At 55.5% G+C, this 22,985-nt stretch overlaps 3 protein-coding genes across 3 annotated transcripts in view; all 3 read right to left on the minus strand.

Moving 5' to 3' along the window:
- Window positions 1-3,158: 3,158 nt before the first annotated feature.
- Window positions 3,159-5,337, minus strand: IRF2BP1 (interferon regulatory factor 2 binding protein 1; the record flags this gene model as incomplete). Its single annotated transcript, XM_079723286.1, has 1 exon — window positions 3,159-5,337. The coding sequence occupies one exon, from the start codon at window positions 5,335-5,337 to the stop codon at window positions 3,583-3,585; it is 1,755 nt and encodes a 584-aa protein (XP_079579412.1). The 3' UTR covers window positions 3,159-3,582.
- A 197-nt stretch (window positions 5,338-5,534) lies between these two features.
- The window catches only part of NOVA2 (NOVA alternative splicing regulator 2), a gene marked incomplete at both ends in the record, with an annotated part of 77,032 nt that continues 59,581 nt past the window's right edge, over window positions 5,535-22,985 (minus strand). The window contains one exon of the mRNA XM_079724115.1: window positions 5,535-5,705. Within this exon, the coding sequence (XP_079580241.1) occupies window positions 5,535-5,705 (171 nt within the window). The remainder of the gene's footprint in view (window positions 5,706-22,985) is intronic.
- MYPOP (Myb related transcription factor, partner of profilin) lies at window positions 8,829-15,084 on the minus strand (the record flags this gene model as incomplete). The annotated part of the gene is made up of 2 exons (XM_079723453.1): window positions 8,829-9,520; window positions 14,586-15,084. The coding sequence occupies 2 exons, from the start codon at window positions 15,082-15,084 to the stop codon at window positions 8,829-8,831; spliced, it is 1,191 nt and encodes a 396-aa protein (XP_079579579.1).

The following is a 22,985-nucleotide window of genomic DNA, read 5'->3' on the forward strand; positions in this document are numbered from 1 at the left end:
CTGGGAGTCTGTCCATCCATCTAATGTCATTCTGACTCTTTCTCTGTCGATTGGGGTCTTATTCACTCATGCACACACTGTCACTGGGCATCTGTACTAGGCCCTCTGTTGAGCCCTGGACACAGAGATGAACGGGATGCTGTCCAACCCAGCTGATTCCTTGCTTTTTCTGTCTCATTTGCTTCATCCCTTCCCTCAGTGCTTGAAACCCTCTACTTGTTCCCATTAAAACTAAATCCACAGTCCTTACCACGGCAGACAGGGCCCCCAACGCTCCCTACCCTACTATCCTTCTGACCTCAGTCTTATATGACTCTCTCTCATGCCACAGCTGCACTGGTCACCTTGCTTCTGGAATGAACCAAGCTGGCTCCCACCTCAGGGCCTTTGCGTGTGCTGCTATCTCCCTAGATTGCCCGTGGCCCGCTCACTCACCTCCCTTAGTTTTTAGTTTCATCTCAGTTTTACCTCCCTCTTTTTTCTTTGGTCCGGGCCACGTGGCTCATGGGATCTTAGTTCCCCGACCAGGGATCGAACCCACGCCCCCGGCAGTGAGAGCATGGAGTGCTGACCTCTGGACCGCCAGGGAATTCCCCCTACCTCCCTCTTTAAAATACCAGTCTCCATCATTCTCTATCTCCTTTCCCTGGTTTATTTTTTCTTAGGATTTACCGCCATGGCTGTCACATTTTATGGGTCTGTATCTCCCACCTGAATGTCAGCTCCATGAGAACAGGGGCTGCATTCCGTTCCCTGCTGTATCCACAGCACCTACTGCAGGGCTTGTCACACAGTGGATGCTGAATAAACATTTGTTGAAAGAAAGGAGTCCATTAACTTATCCATCCTTTAAACTTGCCAGTGCGGGGCAAGGCTGGGGACACAGTGGTGACTGAGACAGCCTTGGCCCTGCCCTTATAAGGCTCACAGTCCAGTCCCCAGACAATAATGATTTAGAATGCTCAGGGCTGGCATAGGCGAGTGGGAGCCCAGAAATGGCACCTGACACAGACTGAGGGTCAAGGAGGGCTTCCTGGAGGAGAGGTCAGCTGAGCTGAGAACTGGAGGGTGAGCAGTGAGCCAGGTCTGGTCATGGGGACCAAGTGACAAAGACAGACCCAGCCCTGCCCTTCTTCACAGAGCTCTGTTCTCCCCCTCGGTCTCATAGAACTTTTGAGTCTGAAGATGTCTTAACTCTCTAGTTCAAACCTGTACCTTTTCCTGATTTCACAGCCTCTCTCCTTCCCTCCCTCTCTCCGCATCTCAGTCTCTCTTCTCTCCCTCTGTCTCTGTTGTTGGCATTTCCTCAGTGTACCTTGGCCTCTCTTAACCCATCTGGATATTTCTCTAATTTTCCTTGCTGAACGTTTGTCTCTCTCTGTTTCTACCTCATCTCCCTCATCTCCGAGCGAGCTCCTTTTCTCTCTCTGGGTCTCTGTCTTCTCTCGCTCAGTGAGCTGGTCTCTTTGCATCTCCCTCCCCACCTCTGTCGTCTCCATCTTTCCCTGGGTCTCTCTCTGTGTCTCTGTCTCTCCTTTTGTGAAGCCTCTTCACCTACTCACTGATCTCCCAGATCAATCCAGAACCCCTCCACTCTGGCCCCAGCCTGGCACTGAATGAAGAGGGGGGCTGATCTAGGCCCCTACACCCACACAGTTCAGGCTGCCTGCTCTGTTAATAGTTAACCCAACCTCTATCTAGAATACACACCAGCCAGGCTGGGGGTGACTCCCCTGGCCCCTACCCACCCACCAGCTGTTCTTAAAGGACCAGGTGTCCTCCACAGCTCTTTAGCCCCCCCTGGGGCACAGCGCCCCCGTGTCTGGAGGCCTCTAGCTCTGAGGATGGGGGAGGGGGAGCTACCCAGTACTTGGGTCCGCAGAGCTGGGTCAGGAGAGGCCACAAGATTGCCCAGGAGGGGTGCCCAGGCATGGAGCTCCATCCAGCGTCTCCCTTGCTCCTGGCTTATCGCCTGGTATATTTAATCAGGGGTGGTTTTCCCAGCCCTGCCCAGAGCCCAGGCTGGCAGTGCCAGGGGTGACAGAACACCTGAGACCCGGTGGCTGGGGGAGGGGACTCCTCAGTCTGAGAACTGAGGGTCCTCCAGATGTGGAGGACCAAGCCCCAGAGTCCCTAATATTTGGGAGTTGGGACATGGGGGTCTGCGAGATGTGTGGGAGGGACACCTGCATAACCAAGGTGGGTCAGGACGTTAAGGTCTTGCAGATTTAGGTGATGTAACATCTGGGTTCCTGAGACCTGGGGCAACCTAGGGTCTCACAGCCGTGTGACAGGGCTGTGCTGTGGCAGGACACACTGTCATTCCCCATCTCTCTGTCCATCCGCTGGCCTTTGCGCCCAGCTTTGCCCCCTTCACGAAATCTCCACCTCAGGGTCGCGGGGGAGGCCGCTGGGGTGGGGGTTGGATCTTGGGGCCTCCCCCTCCCCTTAACCCCTGCTTTGCCGCAGCCCGCTCAGGCCCCGCCCCCTGACGCCAGCGAGCAGGAAGTCCTGGTTAATAATCAGCCCGCCGGGACAGGTGCGGGACAAGGCCGCGCACATCAGAGGCGACCGCGGGGGGAGCGCCTTTTACCCGGCCAGTCACGGTGTCTTAGGGCGGCCGCCGTTGAGGCTGGTCTCCAGAGATGGGCGCGCAGTTCAGGGCACCACCAGAGGCGAGCAGCAGTCACCTTGTTTCCAGGGAACCTGTTAGTGTACCTCATGAGGTAAATTTCCTCTTTCCTCAGGCAGCCCCTCTAGCAATCTGGCCTAATTCTCTCCCTGCCTAGCAAGAACTCGCGGCCCGTCCCTTCTGGGAAGCCTCCGGATGCCCCCTGACCCTCCCCCTCGGTGGCACTGAGTCCTCCACCTTCGGGGGAGATACAGGGGATGGGCCAGAAGGGAAGGCTAGTTCCCGAGCTTGGCTGTGGCTCCCTCGCAAGAGCCATCCCCTCTCTGAGCCTTGGTTCTGTCATCTGGAAAACGGGCTGATGGCTAGAACGCTTGACTAGCTGGCCAGCATTTATAAAAACAGCCGGGGGGCCCACCTGGGTGAAGGGCGCCACCTGGAGGCTACAAGGCAACGTCCTCTCCCCTGCAGGATCAGTTCGGTCCCAAAGGGGGCGCAGCATCTCACGCAACTAAGGGACCAAGAAGGAAAAAACCCATCTTTCGGTTTATTGAAGGAGGGAGAGGGGGTAGGGGAGGGGGGCAATAAAATGCTTTTGCTTCGTTTATAAAGAGCGAGATTTCAGGAGGCCCCTTCTCAGGGAGGGGCGGGGACACCTCTCCTCCAACTACAAGCAGCAGCAAAGCCAAGCCAAGGAGGGGAGAGGGAAACCGGAGGGGTCAAGGGACCCCAAACACCCCCTCGGACAGAAGCCACAAGTTTTCTCCCCCCACCCTCAATGCATCTACCCCAGGGGACCCATCTGGGATAAGGAGGGGACCCATCTGGGATAAGGAAGGGGGTATGTACACAGGCGGGGGAGGCACTGGGCTGGGTGGGAATAATTTATCCGCAGCGGCGGTGGGTGGCAAGGGGGGGGGGCGGATGGGCAGTAGACTGGTGGCAGCGGTGGCCTAGGGGTCCCGTTCTTTCTTAACCTTGATGTCTCCAGCAAGGATGGTGGCGATCTCGCCTTGCATGAAGGCCCAGGGGACAGAGGAGCCCACTAGCGGGCACTTGTCTCCACTGGGGCAGTACACCTCCCCAGCAGGACCCTGCGCCTTGATGAACTCCCGTGAGCAGGGAAAGCAAAACTTGTGTCCGGGCACTGAGGGGCACTGGACGAAGTGGGTGTCTTCCAGCCGCTCCCGGCATAGGGTACAGCACAGGGGGGCCCCAGGGGTCGCCCCGGTGCCGCTACCACCCCCGCTAACAGCTTCCGCCCCTGCTGTGGGGCTAACTTCTGCCTCACCGTTTCGGGCCACTAGACGATGCTGGGCTGGAGGCTGGGCCGCGGAGGAGGCTGCGGGGCTGGCGCCCCCTGCACGCACAGGGCCCCCACCCCCAGCAGGGTCCTTGGGGGAGTGGCCAAGGGCCTCGGCCACGTTCTTCAGGGCGGCGATGGGTGAGGGCACACCAGGGGTATCAGCGGAGAATGGGCCACCGGGTGCCACCCAGTGCCGCTGCTGCTGCTCCTCAGTGGTCATCTTCCCAGATGCCTCGCCCTCGGGCTCAGGGGACGCCTTGCGACGGCGCGGCGTGGGGGCCAGATTCCGGGATGGGGCTCGTGGGGGTGGGCCACAAAGAGCTGCAGGGGCTGGCTCTGGATACTGCTGGGGCAGGGCCTCGGCGGGAGCTGGCTCGCGGAAGGTGCGGACACCGTCGGTTAGCAGCTCCCCCAGCTGGCGCCATTCCCCTGAGCCGTGTCGGCGTTCATATTCGAGGTACTTGAAGCCTGATGAGGCCAGTGCCTTGCCCGGCTCCCGCAGAGCATCATGAAACATCTGGCGAGCCACGGCCAGGACTCCAGCATACACGTTGCCAGAACCACAGGGGTATTCGGTGAAGAGCTTCAGCTCGAACTCGTAGCCTGGCGGGCGGGCAGTAGCATCGAAGGCGAACACCCGTCCCACCAGCCCGTGATCCTTCTTGAAGCGGACATTGAAAGGGGCGCAGGCAGACAGCGCCAGCAGCTGTTCCCGCACAGCTTTGGGGCGCCCATGCCATTCCTCTGCCCGGCCCCTCATGGCCTCGTTCAGTTCTGCCAGACAGTCCGCATTCCTCTGCTGCTTCTCCTTCTCGAAATCGGAGCCGAAGGCTGGACGGGCAGGACTCAAGCCGGGTGCCAGCGTCAGACCTCGGCTTCCCAGGCCAGACACCGCAGCTGCCAGCAGCCCAGGGGGCACCAAGCCGGGCATGGAGCCAAGCAGGGCCCTTCGCGCCCCCTCCGCCACAGCCTCCTCGCGGCCCAGTCCATTGGCCAGGCGGGACCCCAGGGTGTACTCCAGGGCGGGCGAGGGCAAGGGGAGGCGGCCCGACGATGTGGCCCTGTCATAGCGGTCCTGGCCTGAGACAGCGCCGCCTGTCCCCGACGGCTGGGGCTGGGCCTGTGGAGGCGGCAACTGAGGCCCTTGGGCAGCGGCGGCTGCCAGGTCCTTAGTGGCCGGGTGCTTTAGGGCCGGGGGCCCCGGCGAGCGGCCCTCGGGGAGCACGTGGCTTCGCTTGAGCTGCCGGGCGGCATCGATGAGCAGCTCGATGCGATCCGCGCCCTCGAAGTTCACGCAGCCGCGGCACACGGCCTCACTGAAGTCCCACACCATGGCCCACGGCATCTTGGGCAGGTCGCACAGGTAGCACCACTGGCGGCGGGAAGCCTGCACGGACGCCATAGCCCCCGCACGCGCGCCTCCGGGCCCCCGCGTTCCACCCGCCGCCGACGTTCGATCCGCGCCGCCGACGTTCGATTCGTGTCCCCGGGACCGCGCGAGCCACGGTCGGGCCTCTGGCTCGGCCTCCCCGCGGATCCAGGCCCGGCCCCCCTTCCCCGCCCCCTGGGCCCTAAGCCTTTTTCCTCACTCCCGCCTCCTCAAAGGCAGGCAGAGGCACGTCGGCGCTCCCGCCGGGTCCGAGCTCCGGGCCGCGGCGCACAGCTCGGGCCCCGCGATAGGCCGCGGGCGCCGCCGCCTCGGGCTCCCGCCGCTCCCGCCACCGCCGCTGCAACTGCCGCCGCAGACGCCGCCGCCGCCGCCGCCACCGCCTCCACCTCCTTCTGCCCCAGAGGCCGCTACGCAGGGAAAGTTACATAACGCGCCGGCAAAGCCTTCTGGGAAACGTAGTCCCTCCGGGGCCGTTTCTTAAAGGGGACCGCCGGCTGCCGGGGAGGGTAGGGGCTCACCGCCTCTCCGCTGCGCAACCTTAACCTCTCCTCGCCGGAGGGCAGGGAGTTTGACTGGCTCCAAGCAGCTCGAGCACAAGGGTTGGGGGCGGGGATGTGATACGAATGGTGAGAGCCACCACGGGTTCAGAAAGTGTAGGGGGTGGACAGGCTTCCGGGCGGCCAGTTTCTGCTCCGACTTGCTTTGCAGCTTTAGACAAGTCTTGCCTTCTCTGAGGCTCAGTTCTTCTCCGCCCTTCAAAGGTGGGCCAATGACCGGTTACGAAGGCAACAGCTCCTGGGGCAGGGCAGAGGGACCTTAACTGGACGTTTTCGGGGCGGGGGGGGGAAGGGAAGCTAGCAATTTAGTGTTGGGCAGGACCGTCCACTTGGCACTTCGTCTTGGCCAGGATCTTGGATAGAAGCCTCTGACTGGGGCCAACAAAAGCCGGAGAAAGGAGAGGACTGACGGTCTCAGCCTCAGTTGCTTTATCTACTAAAGGGAGTGGTCGAGCGCCCCTCTGTTCCAGCTCTGCGGGCGCGCTCTGGTCTCCAAGGGGTTACACTGTCAGTTTCTCCGCCCCCCCCACCCCAACTTCACTACAATTCCCAAAATGCTCTGCGGGGCGAACAAACTGACGCACTTCCGCTGTCTAGGAGGTTGGGGGAGGCCTTCCCGATTCCCGCTGGCTGTCCGTACACCCCCCACCCCCGCCTCAATTTCTGGGGGATCTTTCCGAGCACCGGGTGAGAGGGCCCTCACACCCTCTAGGGCTCACCAATTTGGGGGGCGGAAAGGAGGCCAGAGATGGCAACAGTTCGGGGAGCATAGTTTCTGGGGAGAGCGAGAGCCAGACCACCTTTCTCCAACCTTGGGTGCTTACTACCTGATAGGCCCAAGCAGGCTTTGGGGACCCCCCATGTTTTTTTCTTCCTGGCGATGGAACACTGCAGGGCAGGCTTGGAGAGGGGGCATGTGGAGGAGAGACAGGTCTCCAGCTTCTAACCCACATCAGCCTCTTCCTCTCTCTAGGCCTGGGTCTGTGTTAAGCGCTCAAAAATATTTGAATGACTTGCCAGGGTTGCATTCATTAGTAGTTTTCAAACTAATCAGGGAATGCCTAACCCCACTCTCCCTCATCCCACTGCAACCATAGCAGGTCTGATTTTATGTTACCCAAATTTCAGTCTCAGCTTCACCATTTTGTTTACCACCTGTATTATTTACATTTTTCTTGAAGTTGACTCCTGCGAATAAAACACTATTTACTTTCGCCTCATCCTAAGCAGTATTATGTGCCTGATTATGGGTTTTATGTACTAGGTACATTTTTACAAAATAAAACTACATACACATATAACCACAGAACCGTTAAAAAGGCCATCCATATATCGCCTAAAATTGTCTTTGGGCCATTCTTTAGTAAACACTAGTTGGAGTCAGGAGTTCTGGCCAGAGGCTGGCTTCAGGTGGACTGGATTGGCCCCTGACAAATTTAGGGCAAGTCCCTAAACTTCTCAGGAAAAAATGGAGACCCCCTAAAATCTGCTTTTCATTGGGTACCTTCAGGTTAAAATGCAAATAAATGCTTAGCATGGCACCTGGCCCAGAAAAGGAGCACCATAAATGAAAGTTGTTTTTAAGCTCCCATTACTTAAAAGATTCAACCTTTCTTCTGTGTTGGGCAATGCTGAGGACACAGCAGTGACTAAGACAGGCTCAGGCCTTGCCCTGACAAGGCTCATCCTGGTGATGGAGGGACATTCGATTTAAATTTACTCAAATGATTACTTAACTGCCTTTCTTTCACAACTGCTGGGGGAAAGGGGGGATCAGGAAAGGCTTTCCTGAGGAGGTGATATTTGAGCTGTGACCTGAAGGATGAAGAGAATGTAGTCGTAGGCAGCAAAGACACCTAAATCTTTATGCCCGTATTACAGATGAGGACAGTGGGGCCCGTAGTTACACAGCTGGCCAGGGCAGCACCAGGGGTTGAGCCAGGTCTGAGTCCAGGGTGATGGCTATTAGCTAGTTTGCTACCAGGCTCTGCAGCCAGTTTGGGAGTATAAAAGAGAACCAGCTCCTCCCTTCATGAAACTATACGGGAAGCAGGCTTTAAATAGATAAGGGCATGTGTTCATTTAGTGACCACAGGATGCTGAGAGAGAATCTAAGAAGCAGACCCACCCTAGCCCGGGGGAAGGAATCCAGGATGTCCTCCCAGAGATGACATTTAGGGTAGTATCTGAAGGATGAAAAAATAGGAATAAGATTTGAACACAGGACTTGATGGCTTTAAGAAAAAAAAAAAAAAGTCTGGAAAACCACCAGCCTCTAAAACTTCAAGGGGGTGTCACCTGCCCATGGAGGGATGAGGCAGGTGTAGGTGTTGGAACTTCAGGCCTGTCTCAGACAGAGCCCCAAGTAATTATATTAAAAATAAGTTTATTGATATCTTGTCACCACTGGGGAGCACGGAGGGGGTTGAGCTCTGGAGGTCAGAGACTGCAACGGGAGGCAGAAGGCTCAACCTACACCAGTGAGAACTCCACCCGTCCCTAGGGTACAGACTGCAATAGCCTCTTCATCCATATTCTGACTTGTCTTGAAACTCCCACCCCCTCCAAAGTCTGGGTAGGGGAAGTGGGTCAGTTGTCTTCAAGTCAAGGCCAGGAGTTTTGTTAGGGGAGGGGGGATGTGCAAGTTCCCTCCGCAGCCCACAAAGGGCAATAATAAATAACATGAAATCCATGGCTTAGAAGTCAGGGTTAAGGAAAGCAGCCAGGCAGACAGCGCTGTACTGAAAAGGGCTGGGGGGCCCATCAAGGAGGCCCCCCAGAATCAGGCACTAACTAGTACAGGGAGTGGGGTGCTCGTGCCCCGCAGCAGGGAGCGGGGGTGCAGCTGGGATGGGGAAAGTGCACTGCCCTCCTCCACTGGGCTAAGCTGGGGGGAGGAGGTGCAGGCAGAAGGTGCGCAGACAAGCCTGAACCCCACAGCAGATGTCACGGAGATTTCCACCGCCCCCGCCTCTTCCGTGTAGGGAAACTTTTCCTCCTTTTGTGTGGCGGCGAGTCATGGGGAGGGAGTGGGGCGGGGGGCAGCCGGGGGGCCCCCTCCTCGCTCCTAGGGGCAATGATCACCCCCCTGGCTGCCACCACAGCCCCGTCCACGACAGCAGCCACCACGGACACAGGCTCTGGGGTGACCTCCACCTTGGGGGACGGCGGGGACAAGACAGGCCTGGGCGGTGGAGGTGGCGGAGGGGGCGGGGGCAGTGGGTCAGCGGGGGTTCCAGGCAGAAGGGGCAGCAGGGCGCTGAGGGCCTCGCTCAGTTGGGCCAGTCCCTGGCGAAGGGTGCCGGCCAGCTCCCGGATGGCGTTGGCAGTCTCCTGCTGGGCCCGCAGGAAGTCCAGGGAGGGGTCCGGGGCCGAGGGTGGAGGCAGTGGAGGGGAGGGGGAGCTGGAGGGCGAGGGTGCCACTTGGACCTGCTGCGGTGGCTCGGGGGGTGGTGGCAGCGGAGGGGCTGTGGGGGGTGGAGACAAGGCCAGGCGGGGCAGCTGGGTGGTCTGCAGGGCCGGAGGGGGCGGGGACTCACGCTCCTTGGGTGCCTGGCAGCCCCCTTCCTGAGGATTGCAGGAGGGTCTGGCCCAAGGCTCCGGGCTGCTAGAGCCCCCCTTGCTGTGGGCTGGTGTATCTGTGGAGAGAGAGATGTAGGTAAGATGTGGGGGACCCCTAACGCTGTCATGATTTCCCTTTCCCACCTCCCACCCACCCTGGACCCAAAGGCATCCTCTGCAAACCTAAGTCAGGTCATGCCTTGGAGCAGAAGCCCCATGACCCAGGGGAGAGAGACAATATATTTAACAATAATCTGGTGGCCAGATTATCTACCAGCCTTAATGGAACAGGGTCCTGGAGGTCCCCTGCCGAACCGAGCAGTTCTTATCTCATTCAGTGTAAAAGCCAACATGCTAGAAGGCTCTGAACCATCCAGACCCGCCCCTCCCCGCCCCCCCTCAGGCAGCACTGCTGGATCCTGGGGAGGCCCCAGGGGAGGCGGGCCTGGAAAAGAGCTTGGGTGGCTGGAGAAGGAGAGCGGGGCTCTCTCCAGTCAGGATTTCAGTCTCAACTCTGGTCTGTGCCAGTTTAACCCCAAGCCTGCAGGGCTTCTTCCTCCGCCTCTTCTCACCTGGGATCTCATTCGTGCTCACGGAGTTGAAGAGTCTGCGTGCAGAGGCGCCCAGATTTCCAGGCCAAGCCTGAAGCTCTCCCTCCGGCTGTGTACTCGGCATATCCCCTCCAATAATCCCATCCTATAATGCCTCCAACCCCCGTGCCCGGAGCTGTGCTCCTGGCCGTCCCCCAACCTGCTCCTCCCTCAGCCACCCCATCTCCGATAATGGCAGCTCCATCCTTCTAGCTGCTCGGGGCAAAAACGCACTCTTCTTCTCTGCCAAGACACCACTCCTGTACAAATACCGTTGGCTCTGCCTTCAAACTAACCCAACATCTGTCCTCCTCCACGGCCCCCACCGTGGTCCAACCACCACCATCTCCCAACCTGGACTATTCACTGGGCTCCCAGCCCACAGCCCCACCCCTTAAGAGTCTATTCTCCACCAGCAGCCTCAGGGGTCCAACTCGAGTACACCACAGTTACCCTACAGGAAAGTAGCTACTCACAAAGGACCACATGTCGTATGATCCATTTACATGAAATGTCCAAAATAGGCAAATCTTACAGAGACAGAAAGTAGATTAGTGGTTGCCTAGGGCTGGGCAGAGATGCGGGAACGAGGCGGGGGGTTGATGGCTAAGAGGTACAGGGTTTCTTTTCGGAGTGATGAAAATGTTCTAAAATTGATTGTAGTGATGGTTGTGCAGCTCTATGAATATACTAAAAGCCACTGAAATGTACGCTTTAAATGGGTGGGTTGTATGGTATGAGAATTCTACCTTAATAAAGGTGTTAAAAAAATACAAGTGAGATGTCTTTCTCTGCTCAAAAGCCTCCTGTGGCTACTATCTCACCCACAGTAAGAGCAAAGTTTTCAAGGTCCCCACGATGTGCCTCCATTGCCTCCCTAACCTCGTCTTCCACTCCTTCTCTCACTCTCTTTCTTCACTTGACTCCAGCCAAACTGGCCTCCCTGCAGGTCCTCATACACTTTTTTTTAAAAAAATAATTTTGGCCACGCCGGGGGGCATGTGGGATCTTAGTTCCCCGATCAGGGATCAAACCCGAGCCCCCTGCATTGGAAGCACAGAGACTTAACCACTGGACCACCAGGGAACTCCTGGGTCCTCATACACTTTAGGCCCGCTCCTGCATCGGGGCCTTTGCACTTTCTGTTCCTTCAGCCTGGAAAGACCTTTCCCCAGACACCTGCTTGGCTCCCTCCCTCACCTCCTCGGGCTTATGCTCAAACATGGCCTCCTTGGAGAGACCTTCCTTGACCCTCCATCTGAAGCAGCTCTGTCCTTTTCTCTCTCCTAGCCCTACCTGATTTCTTTTATAGCACTTATCTCCACCTGGCATGGGATCGCTCTGTGTTTGTGGTCTGTCTCCTCCTCATGTCAGCTCCATCAGGCAGGGCTTTGTTTTGTTCACTGCTGTTTACCCAGCGCCTAGAACAATGTCCAGCACAAAATTTTGTCTTTAATGAGAAAAGAACTGTGGCTTCCTGGGAGTCAGTACTGATCGGGCACCAGGCCCCAGGTCCTGGCAACAACCCTCCCGCAGCTCCCCAGCACCCACGGGGGACAGTCCAGGCCTCTCTCTAGGGCTACAAGGCCTCAGCTTTTTCCCCTTTCTATTCTTCTTCCTTGCCTCAGTGCACATGTTGTTCCCTCTACCAGGATCACTACCCCCCCACACCCCCAGGCTCGAAGGCTGGGGCTCCAGACTCTTTGGGCCAGCCGGCCTGGGCAAGTAAGAGAGGCTGGCAGAGAGACAATAACCAGAGCTAACGGTGGTTGGACACTTTCCTGGCCGACCCTGGTCGCAGTGACTAAGTTCTCCTATGTTATTTCACCCAGTCCTCCGAGCCAGTCTTTGGGGTAGGTGCTATCAGTATTAGCCCATTTTACAGATGAGGTGACTTGAGGCCCAAAGAGGTGTCACAGAGCTGGTGAATGGGAGAAGAGGACTTTGAACCCAGGCAGGTTCTGGAGCCTATGCTTTTAACCATTCCTTGGGCTGGGGCTGTGGGCTTGACAGTGGGGTGGTGAGCCTTCTTCATAAAGGGCATGAGAATTCCAGCCACTTGGAAAAATATATGACTTTTCTAGTCTACCGAGTAAAAAGAACAGAAAAGGGGCCCAGCCTTCATGCCCACAGGGCTCACAGGTGTCATGTAAGGACTACTGTGAGAGTTAAAATCATAGTTATTCGCAACCTTTGGGCCTCGGTTTCCCCACCTGTAAATGGATGTGTGTGAACATAGGACCAAGTAACCCTGTAAAGGAATATCTCCCTGAGGGCCGTTACAGGCATTAATTGAATTACCATGGGCCAGGGCATAGGCCAGTACCTGGCACATAATAAAGTCTCAATGTGGTTGTTACTGTTCTTTCATTCAAATATTAGGTCACAAGATAAATGGTTCTTATCTCTCCTTCCAGTGTCAACAAAGTTGCCTCAGGCTGCCCCAGGCCCTGTTCCTGTCCTTCAATCAGAGCAGTTCCTCTTTTAAGAGTTTTACACAGTGGGTAATCTCTGTGTGAGATTCTAATCACGGGCACTCTAAGCACATACCTGCCTCAGGGCCTTTGCACCTGCTGTTTCCGCCAGCTGCAGTACTCTTCCCCCAGATATCTACTTGGCTCAGTCTCTCTATTCAGGTCCTCTGCTCAAATTTCCCCTCTCTACAGAGGCCCCCTTTCCATCACTCACTATCCTCTTAACATGCTTTGTTTTACTTCTTTTAGTTCTTATCACCTCTTTGTATAATCTGCTTTGGGGGATTACTTGTTTGTCTGTCTCCCATAACTAGAATGTCAGCTCCACAAGGGAAGGAAAATTGTCTTTCTTCAGAGTATTCCCAGCACCTACCATGGTGTCTGCCTCAGAATAGGCGCTCAATAAATATCTGTTGAATGAATGAATGAGGGGTTGTACAGCTTTTGAAGTAATAAGTTTGCCATCTCCGCGCTGGTTCAATGGGGCCATTTCACAGGTAGAAACACTGAGGTTTGATTCATATTGACTACAAGGGTCCCGAGTGATTGTGTCTCTTTCTGGCTTAAGATACTTTCATGCCTCCCAAATGCCCTCAAGATAAAATCCAAAGTCCTGACCTTCATTTTAAACCACGTGTGATCCAATTCTGGCACACCCATTAACTCGTAGTCAATATTAATTGTTTATATATATGTAAACTACTTACATATTTACATATATATGTATGTATATATATGGTATATATCAGGCCATCTAGCCAGTGGTTAAGTGCATGGACAGTGAGTTGGACACAACCTATATTCAAGTTCCAACCATTCTACTTACTTACTTGCTGTGTGACCTTGGGTGGGTGAATGAACCTCTCAGAAATTACATGATCCTGAGCTGCCTTGTTGGATCATGTGCCCCCTCTTTCTCTAAACCCTTGTATGGCTCCCCATAGTACTTAGGATAAAACTGAACTCCTTCTCTCAGCCTAAAGGCCCTGCAAGGTTTGGCCTTTGCTGACCTCTCTGATCTCATCTCAAAACATGTCCTTTCTTTAATCTTTCCACTCTCCCTTCCTCCCCTCCCCTAACTGGGCAGCATCTCTCAGTTTCCTAAACTGGCCAAGCTTTCTGGTCTCCAAGCCACTGTACATGCTGTTCTCCAGGAACACTTTCCCATCTCTTCTTCTTCCTCACTCTTTGCATCTCGGCTCTGATGGTTCCCCCTCCAGGAAGCCCTCCTTGACTTCCCAGTCTGGATCAGATGTCCCCTAGGGACTCTCACAGTCCAGCCCTGCCTGCTTTGAGTCATCACTGTCTATGCATGGGTCTGTCTCCCCCAGTGGACTATGAGCCCCAGAAGGGCAGGCCTGAGGATGTCTCAGTCACATCTCTGTCCCCAACATTGTCCAGCTCCGGGCAGTTGCCTGGGGAATAGCTGTAGAAGAAATAATCATTCAGAGTCAAGGCTGAGTGGGAAGTTTTGTACTCCACTCTCCCCAGCTCCTCTACTCAGGGCATGACCTTGGGAAAATTTCCAAACCTCCCTGAGTCTTTGATTTATAAAATGGTGAAACAGTTCGTGCTTCACAGCACTGGTAATTATATCAATAGCTAGCAAGGAGGTAATGTACCAAGCAAATTACACATATTAACTCATTTAATCTTCCCAGCAACCCTTTGAGGTGGGGACAATTTTTTATCCCTATTTTACAGAGCAGAAACTGATGTGCAGTAGCTTATCCCAAATGACACAGCTGAGTGGCAAAGTTGTAACTGGAGCCCAGACTATCTGCCTTCAGAGTCACTCCCTCTACACTACAGTTTAATAAAATCATGGGTGAGCTGATGATCCCATGTGTGGACTCTGGAGCCAAGCCTCCTAGGTCTGGGTTCCATTCCCGACTCTGACCATTACTACACTTTTCTGAGCCTCAGTCTCCACAGGTGTAAAATGGGGATTACAACAGCACCCCCCCACACACACAGCTATAGTGAGGATCTGATGAACCACATAAAGGGCTTGGAACAGCGCCAGGCACAAAGTAAAATTTGTTTGCTTTTGCTAAGGTGATGCTGAAGGAACTCACCTGCCCGTCGGTCCTCCTTGCGGTCCTCAGACAACACACAGCGTTGGGCGCAGGCGCTTGGGGCCGGTGGCTGTGAAGAGGCGGCCGCGGAGGGCTGCTCTGCCCCTGCACCAGCTCCTGGCCCCGCCACACCCGGCCCCAGGATGGCAAAAATGGTCTCCTCCTCGGCGGAGAAGGCGTCCTCGGCGGCAGGCCCGGTGCCCTGTGTGGAGTGCGGCACGCGCGCCAGCTTCTCCTTGGTGCGGCGCTTGAAGTCGTTCCAGCGCTTCTGCACCTCCTGGCCAGTGCGCTTCCAGCTGGTGATGCCGTTGATCTTGGCGGCGATGCCGTCCCACACACGCCGCCGCTCGGCCACGCTCACCCGACGGCTCTGAGCGCCGTAGAGCTGCGGGTAGTGGGCGCGCACCTCACGGATCAGGATCTGGTTCTCTTCGAACGAGAAGCGCGGCTTGCGCAGCCGGGTGGTCTCTTCCGCTTCGCCCGCCGCCGCCGAGGCCATGGCGCCCCCCGACGCCGCCGTCCGGCCGCCTGGCGCATGGGGGGCGCCGGCGCTGCGGGTACAGGGCGCACGGCGCTGGCAGGGGTTCAGCGGCCCCGCGCCGCCCGCCCCACCCCGGCCGCCTCGATACCGTCTCCTATGTCCCCGGGGATAGGGGTGGGAGCGAAGGGCGGACGGAGGCGACGGGCAGCGGGGGTCCGTCAGAGTGCCTAATAATAGATGACACCGGCTGAGCGCTCATCTTGTGCCTGGCGCGGCGCAAAGTGCCAGGCCATGGAGTTGATGTTAATTGGGTATGGGTATGGGTATGGAGGAGTGGAGGGAAATGAGGAAAAGCGGAAGAGGGGGTGTCTGCGGGAGTTAGAGGAGAATTGGGGGCATAGGAGAATGGGAAATGGAAGGAGAATGGGGGTATCTCGGGGGTCAAAGAAGCACGAGGGTGATGGGGATAAGGAGATGTTGAAGAGGAGATACAGCAGGAAGGGGGGATCTGGAGCAGAGGGGCGCTCTGGGGGTTCCGGGGCAATGGGACGTCTGTAAGACCAATAAGAGAAGTGGTCCTTAGAGGAGCAGTCCAGAAATAATGGTGAATTTGGGGCTCCTAGGACAGTGGAGAAACTGGGAGAATAAAATACTAGGCATTAGGGTCTGCGGGGATTGTGGGGGCTTTGGGGATTGCCACGAATCAAGGGGAGCCCTGAGGGTTATGAGGGTCCGGGATTAGGAGGGGCCAACGGGGGCTACGGGAGACTCCGGGAAGAGTGAGGGTCGCGGAGGGTGGGGACCGAGTTGGGCCGCGGGTCACTCACCGGCGCCGCCGCAGCCCCCGCCTGCCCGTCGGTCAAGACTCGGGCTTCTGCGGCCTCTTCCCTCCCCCTGCCGGCTTTCTCCCTCCCCTTCTGGGCCCCGCCCCCGGCCGCCCCGCGAGCCAAAGCGCAGGCGCACCTAGCGCCAGACGGTCCCCCAACGCCCGAACCTCTAGGGTTTCACTCCTCCCGCCAGAGCGCAAGCGCAGAATTGCCCTCTACCGGCCTCCGTAAGCGGGCCGCAGTTGCGCAGGCGCAAGGTTAGCGCAGCGCTCTTTCCCCTAGCTCCCTAATGCCCCAAGAACGCACGCTCAAAACCCTCGCACGCATGCGCGCCTTTCCCTCCCCGCTAGCTTTGGTACTCGGACTCCGTCTCTGCGCAGGCGTAGCAATCCTTGGAGGATGAGGGAGAGACCTTGGAGAGTGATGGGACCGAATGGCTTCCTAGCCTTTCGGACCGTCTTCCAGCCCACCCAGCCCTCTAACTATGCCTGTGTCTCTCTTAGAGGAAAGGGAGGGAGACGGTGCTGGAGGGAAGCGGTTCGTTTCCATGACAACTGCGTGGGTGGGGTGGGAACAAAAGTGGGTTTGCAGCCCCTTATACCCGTCCCTGCGCGGGGCTGCTCGGGGTCTGCTAACCACTACCCGTAGGGGCGAGGCACCCTGGGGATATTCCGCCCCAGGCGGGTGCAGTAACCATAGCAACTCATCTACCTTCCAACCCTACCTGGCGGGACCCGTGTCCACACACGTCACGGCCGGCACGCGGGGAGGGAGATCAGAGGGAGAGTTTCTTGGCTGGTAAGGGGTGATCCTAGCACAGGCATGACTTTAAGCAAATGCATGGAGGCAGGAGTGAATCTAGAACACGGGTACTAGCTGGAAGGTAGGATGATGGAGTTAAGTCTACACTGAGAAATTTGTAGCTTAGCCTCCTGCTGGAGTTCTGAAGGTCATTCCACAAACAGTGCTTCATTCATCATTCAAACAAATATTTATTGAGCGCCTACGCAATTCTAGGTGCAGTGAATATAGAAGACAAAAATCTGTACCCTCATGGAGCTCACTCTGTAGTTGGGAGAGAGAGACATTTAGCAAAATTAATAAGATATATAAGTGAAAAGGTGATAAGTACCGTGAAATAAATGGAAGTAGGCAAAAGGGTTGGGGAGTATGGGGTGTGTGTGTGTGTAATTTTATTTTATTATTTTTTAAAGTAAATTTATTTATTCATTTTTGGCTGCGTTGGGTCTTCTTTGCTGCATGCGGGCTTTCTCTAGTTGTGGTGAGCGGGGGCTACTCTTTGTTGAGGTGCACAAGCTTCTCACTGCAGTGGCTTCTCGTTGTGGAGCGTGGCCTCTAGGTGCGCGGGCTCTAGAGCGCAGGCTCAGTAGTTGTGGCACACAGGCTTAGTTGCTCCGCAGCATGTGGGATCTTCCCGGGACCAGGGCTCAAACCCATGTCCCCTGCGTTGGCAGACGGATTCTTCACTGCTGCGCCATCAGGGAAGTCCCTGACTCTGGTGTTAACAGTAGCAGAAACTGAGTTTAGGGAGCGAGAGTGGAATCTGGGGCTCAGTGAGGAGGTGACCACAGTGGCTCAGGTGAGAGGTCATGGTGGTGGCTTCAACTAGGGTGGTAGCTGCTGAGGTGAGGTGAAGTGGAATTGGGTAGAGGAAGTGAGAGAAAGAGGAGTTGAAGATGACTCCAGTGACTTTGGCCTGAGTAACAGAAGAATGGAGCTGCCAGAAGCAAAGACGGGCAAAGGGCTGTAAGAGGATCAGGAGTTCAGGTTTGCCCAAGTACAAAGATCAGGTAGGCAGTTGGATATTTGAGTCTGGGCTTCAAGGGAGAGGTTTCAGTCTTAAGATAGGAATTTAGTAATTGTCAGTGAATAATGACATTTAAGACTGGGAGAGGGCTTCCCTGGTGGCGCAGTGATTGAGAGCCCGCCTGCTGATGCAGGGGACACGGGTTTGTGCCCCGGTCCAGGAAGATCCCACATGCCGCGGAGCGACTGGGCCCGTGAGCCATGGCTGCTGAGCCTGCGCGTCCGGAGCCTGTGCTCCGCAAGGGGAGAGGCCACAACAGTGAGAGGCCCACGTACTGCAAAAACAAAACAAAACAAAACAAAACAAAAGACTGGGAGAGATTGGCAGGGGAGCAAGTGTAGATAGAAAAGAAGTGGACTTCCCTGGTGGTGCAGTGGTTAAGAATCCGCCTGCCAATACAGAGGACAAGGGTTCGAGCCCCAGTCCGGGAAGATCCCACATGCCGCGGAGCAACTAAGCCTGTGCGCCACAACTACTGAGCCTGCGCTCTAGAGCCCGCGAGCCACAACTGCTGAAGCCCGCGCGTCTGGAGCCTGTGCTCCGCAACAAGAGAAGCCACCGCAATGAGAAGCCCGTGCACTGCAAGGAAGAGTAGCCCCCGCCCGCCGCAACTAGAGAAAGCCCGTGTGCAGCAACGAAGACCCAAAGCAGCAAAAACAAACAAACAAAAAAAAGAAACAACAGAAAAAACAGAAGCAGTATTGTAACAAATTCAATAAAGACTTTAAACATTGTCCCCATTAAAAAAAAAAAAGAAGAAGTCCATGGCATTGAGGCTAGACACTCCGATGTAGAGGGCTGGGATCAGCCAAGGAGACTGATGAGGCGCAGTCAGAGAGTGAGAGGAGAACCAGCGCTGTCTGCTGTGCTGGAGGCCAAGTGAGAAGTGCAAATCCAGGAGGAGGGAAGGGTTAATGATGCCAAACGCTGCCTAGAAGTCAAGTCCAATGAGGACTGCGAACTGACCACTGGGGCTAGTGATAAGAAATTCATCAGTGATCCTGGAAGGGGCAGTTTTGGTGGTGCGGTGGGGGCAGTAGCTTGATTGGGTGGGTTCAGGAGAGGCTTTAGAGATTGCCAGTGTAGATGATCCTTTCTAGCACAGAAATGGGGTGGTATCTCCCCACGTGATCTCCAGAGGTTTATTTCAGATGGGAGATGTCACAGTATGTTTGTGTGTCCAAAGGGATGATCCAGAAGGGGGGAGATTGATGCTGCAGAGGAGAGAGGGGAGAATTGCTGGAGCCATGTCCTTGAGTGGGCACGGTGGGTGGGACTCAAGGCACAAGTAGGGGGTGGTCTAAGGGGCATGGGCTGTTCAGCCACAGTAAACGGGGAGGGTGTGCAGGCAGGCAGGTGGTGATACAGTGTCAGAGCATGTCAGGAGCACATGAATGTTGTCTCCTGGTTCCTTCTGTTGTCTCAGTAGAGCCGGAAGCAAGGTCAGGGTGAGAAGGAGGTGCTGAGGATAGGGGAGAGAGAGAGAAAGCATGAAACAGTGAATGAATGGATAGAACCAATCACTTGAGGTAATTGGATATAAAAGAGTGACGAGTCCCCCTGATTGTGTGTTTTTCTCTGTTTATAGTTTTCTGAGTGGGAGCAGGTGCAGAGTGGGTGGCAAGCTGGCTTCCACCAGGGCTGGGTTTAGCTGATCTCCCACCATGTGCTCCGTGAAGGGTCAGGGTCCAGGAAGCAGAGGCAGCCCATGCCGGGCCTTATGGGCAAGTTAAGGAGCTTGAATGAGAGGATGGGCAGGGTGTGATGTGTGCTTTAGAAAGAGCCCCTGCTGTTGTGTGGAGGGTGGATGGGAGGGGGCAAGACTATGAGCCAGAGTCAAGGGAGAAGTCAGGGGTGGACCAAGGACAGGGTGGGAGAGACTGGACCAGGGCAGGGGCGGTGGGAAGGGTGAAAATGAATTGGAAGACATTTGAGAGGCAGAATGTACAGAGTGCAGGGCTTCCCTGGTGGCGCAGTGGTTGAGAGTCCGCCTGCCGATGCAGGGGACACGGGTTCGTGCCCCGGTCCGGGAAGATCCCACGTGCCGCGGAGCGGCTGGGCCCGTGAGCCATGGCCGCTGGGCCTGTGCATCCGGAGCCTGTGCTCCGCAATGGGAGAGGCCACAACAGTGAGAGGCCCGCGTACCGCAAAAAAAACACACAAAAAAACAATGTACAGAGTGCAGTGACAGAGTGGACAGAGTGCAGTCAGGTTGGGGAGGGAAAGGGAGGTGACACCCAGTTCTCCGCTCAGGTCCCAGTTGGGGAGATGGGGTCAGTTAGGACATGGTGAGTGTAAGGTTCTCAATGGGTGTTATGGGTTGAACTGTGTCCCCAACTCCCCCAAAATAATATTGATTGAAGTCCTAACCCCTACTGCTTCAGAACGTGACCTTATTTGGAAATAGGGTCATTGCAGATGTAATTACTTAAGATGAGGTCATACTGGAGTAAGGCAGGTCCTTCAGCTGACAGGACTGGTGTCCTTATAAGAAGAGGAGAGAGACACACAGAGGGAAGAGGACAGCTCTGTGAAGACAGAGGCAGAGATGGGAGTGATGCTGCCACAAGCCAAGGACCACCTGGGGCCACCAGAAGCTGGAAGAGGCAAGGATCCTCCCCTAGAGCCTTTGGAGAGAGTGTGGCACTGCCAAAAGCTTGATTTCAGATTTCTAGCCTCCAGAACAGTGAAAGAATGCATTTCTGGTGTTTAAGCCACCCAATTTATGGTCATTTGTTATGGTGGCCCTTGGAAATGAATACACTGGACATCCAGGGGAGGCATCCACGATGCGGTGGCTCCATGAGAGTCTGGGCTGAGGGGGGAGTTGGGTCTAAATCTGGCCTGGAGCTCGGCAGGAGCCTGCAAGAGGGAGCCATCGGCAGAGGTGTGTGGAGCTCTGCAGGTGCTGGAGGAGATCAAGGTCAGGGTACATTATTACTGCAGCTCCTTTAGTGTCCTCAGCTCTTGTCAGAGCTATGCTGCCACTTAATTATCTGCTAAATAAATGAAAATTCACTAAAAAATTAATTCCTTAAAAAACAAGAACAGGGGCTTCCCTGGTGGCACAGTGGTTGAGAGTCTGCCTGCTAATGCAGGGGACACGGGTTTGAGCCCTGGTCTGGGGGGATCCCACATGCCGCAGAGCAACTAGGCCCGTGAGCCACAACTACTGAGCCTGCGTGTCTGGAGCCTGTGCTCTGCAACAAGAGAGGCTGCAATAGTGAGAGGCCCGCGCACCGCGATGAAGAGTAGCCCCCACTTGCCGCAACTAGAGAAAGCCCTCGCACAGAAACGAAGACCCAACACAGCCAAAAATAATAATAATAATAATAATGATAATAATTAAAAAACAAAAACAAAACTTGATCACTAATTCTCTGTCTTCTCCTCGGAGCCCCAGATCAGGTGTCCGGCAGCCTCCTGGACGCTTTCACCTTGGATGTCCCTAGGCACTTCATATCCCCTATCCCAGACTGACCTCAGCATCTTCCCCCTCACTTCTCTAGTGTAAAATGCACCCCGTCACCCGTCGTAATTCTCCCTCCCACCCCAGTCCTGAGTATACCACCCTTGTTGCTTTCCATGACTGCTGCACACGCTTTACCAGAGTCCGTCCCTTTATTAAACTATTAAGCTCTCCTCCATCATCACATGTGAGAGGCCATCAGCTTCCTGCCTGGTGCAGCCCCCACTTTCTCCAGGGCTCAACCTGCCGCATGCGCACACCACAACTCCGGGCTTAGGGCGTCCCTTTTGGCTATTGTTTGGGGGCCTTGGGGATCTCTGTTAAGGGCAGAGCTGCGTTTTTGGAAAAGGACCTGTGGGCAGAGGTCCTTAATGGGAGTCTCTGTTTTTTTCTCTGTGACTACTGTATATGAGAGTGGAGCCCTCTCACTCTCACAGATTTCAGAGTCTGAAAATGCACAATGAAGGTCAAATTCTCACCAAGGTCTGCAAGATTCTGAACTCTCTGCCTACCCTTTGGCCTCTCTGATCTTATCTCTTACTCAGCCGGCTTCCTGCTTGTTCTGCAAACACACCAGATTCTATCCCACCTTAGGGCCTTTGAACTAACTGTCATCTCTGCCTGGAATGCCCTTCTCCTGGTTTCCTCAATTTATTTGGACTCTGCTCAAGTGTCACCTCCACAGAAAGACCTCCCCTGACCACACCCCCACGTAAAACAGCCTCTCCTTCACTCTCCATCCCTTTACTCTGACTCCTTTTCCTTCACAGCACTTATCACCCACCTGACATATTATATATTTATCGCTTGATTGTCACGGCACCCCCATCCCCACTAGAATGTCAGCTCCACGAGGGCAGAAGTCTTGTCTGCTTTGCTCATCACTGTACCTGCCAAAACCCAGAACAGTGCCTGGCACAAAGTAGGAGCTCAGTAAATAGGTGTGGAACAATGGAATAAAAGAAGCCCTGATTTTATATGCAATATTCTGTGCATATGTGCGTTTCCCCGAGGTGGGGACCATACTTTTTGTCACCTCTCCAATGGAGTTTGGGAGCCTAAAGTTTTTTGTTTTTTTTGTTTTCACGGTATGTGGGCCTCCCACTGTTGTGGCCTCTTCCGTTGTGGAGCACAGGCTCCGGACACGCAGGCTCAGCGGCCATGGCTCACGGGCCCAGCCGCTCCGCGGCATGTGGGATCTTCCCGGACCGGGGTATGAACGCGTGTCTCCTGCATCGGCAGGCGGACTCCCAACCACTGCGCCACCAGGGAAGCCCCTGGGAGCCTAAAGTTTAAGGACAACCATAAAGTCGGTCCTGGAAGACCTGGGCTCTAGCAGGCTGGGAGGCGACCCTGGACAGAGCCCTGGGAAGGACAGGGAAAGGGAATCTGGGGTCAAGGTGGAGGCTGGGACTTGGGGACCAGTCCATAGGTGTCCTGTGTCAGAGGATGTAAGGGGGTCACATTCGTGGGAGGGACCCAGGTCTCCTTCCTGCTCTGCCTCCTGCTTCCCACGTTTTAGGCCAAATTCGGATACCCCCACGCTCCCTCCCCCAGCCTCGCAGGAAACAGACATACCGATTTCAAAGACAACCAGAAAAGCTTTTTATTTACTAGAGCTCAACACCCGGGCCCAGCCCTGAGCCAAAAACCGAACAACTTAAAATCTGACTGGGGCTTCTCTTTGCCCCTAAAATAAAATCTAGGCGGTTGCCATTCCCATCTGGGCATGCACACCCCTTTCCTGGGGCAGCTTCGTTGACTTAACTGTTGGAGGATGAAAAAAAACGGGAGG

The sequence above is a fragment of the Hyperoodon ampullatus genome (assembly GCF_949752795.1).
Source record: "Hyperoodon ampullatus genome assembly, chromosome: 18".
In the NCBI taxonomy this organism is placed as follows: Eukaryota; Metazoa; Chordata; class Mammalia; order Artiodactyla; family Ziphiidae; genus Hyperoodon; species Hyperoodon ampullatus.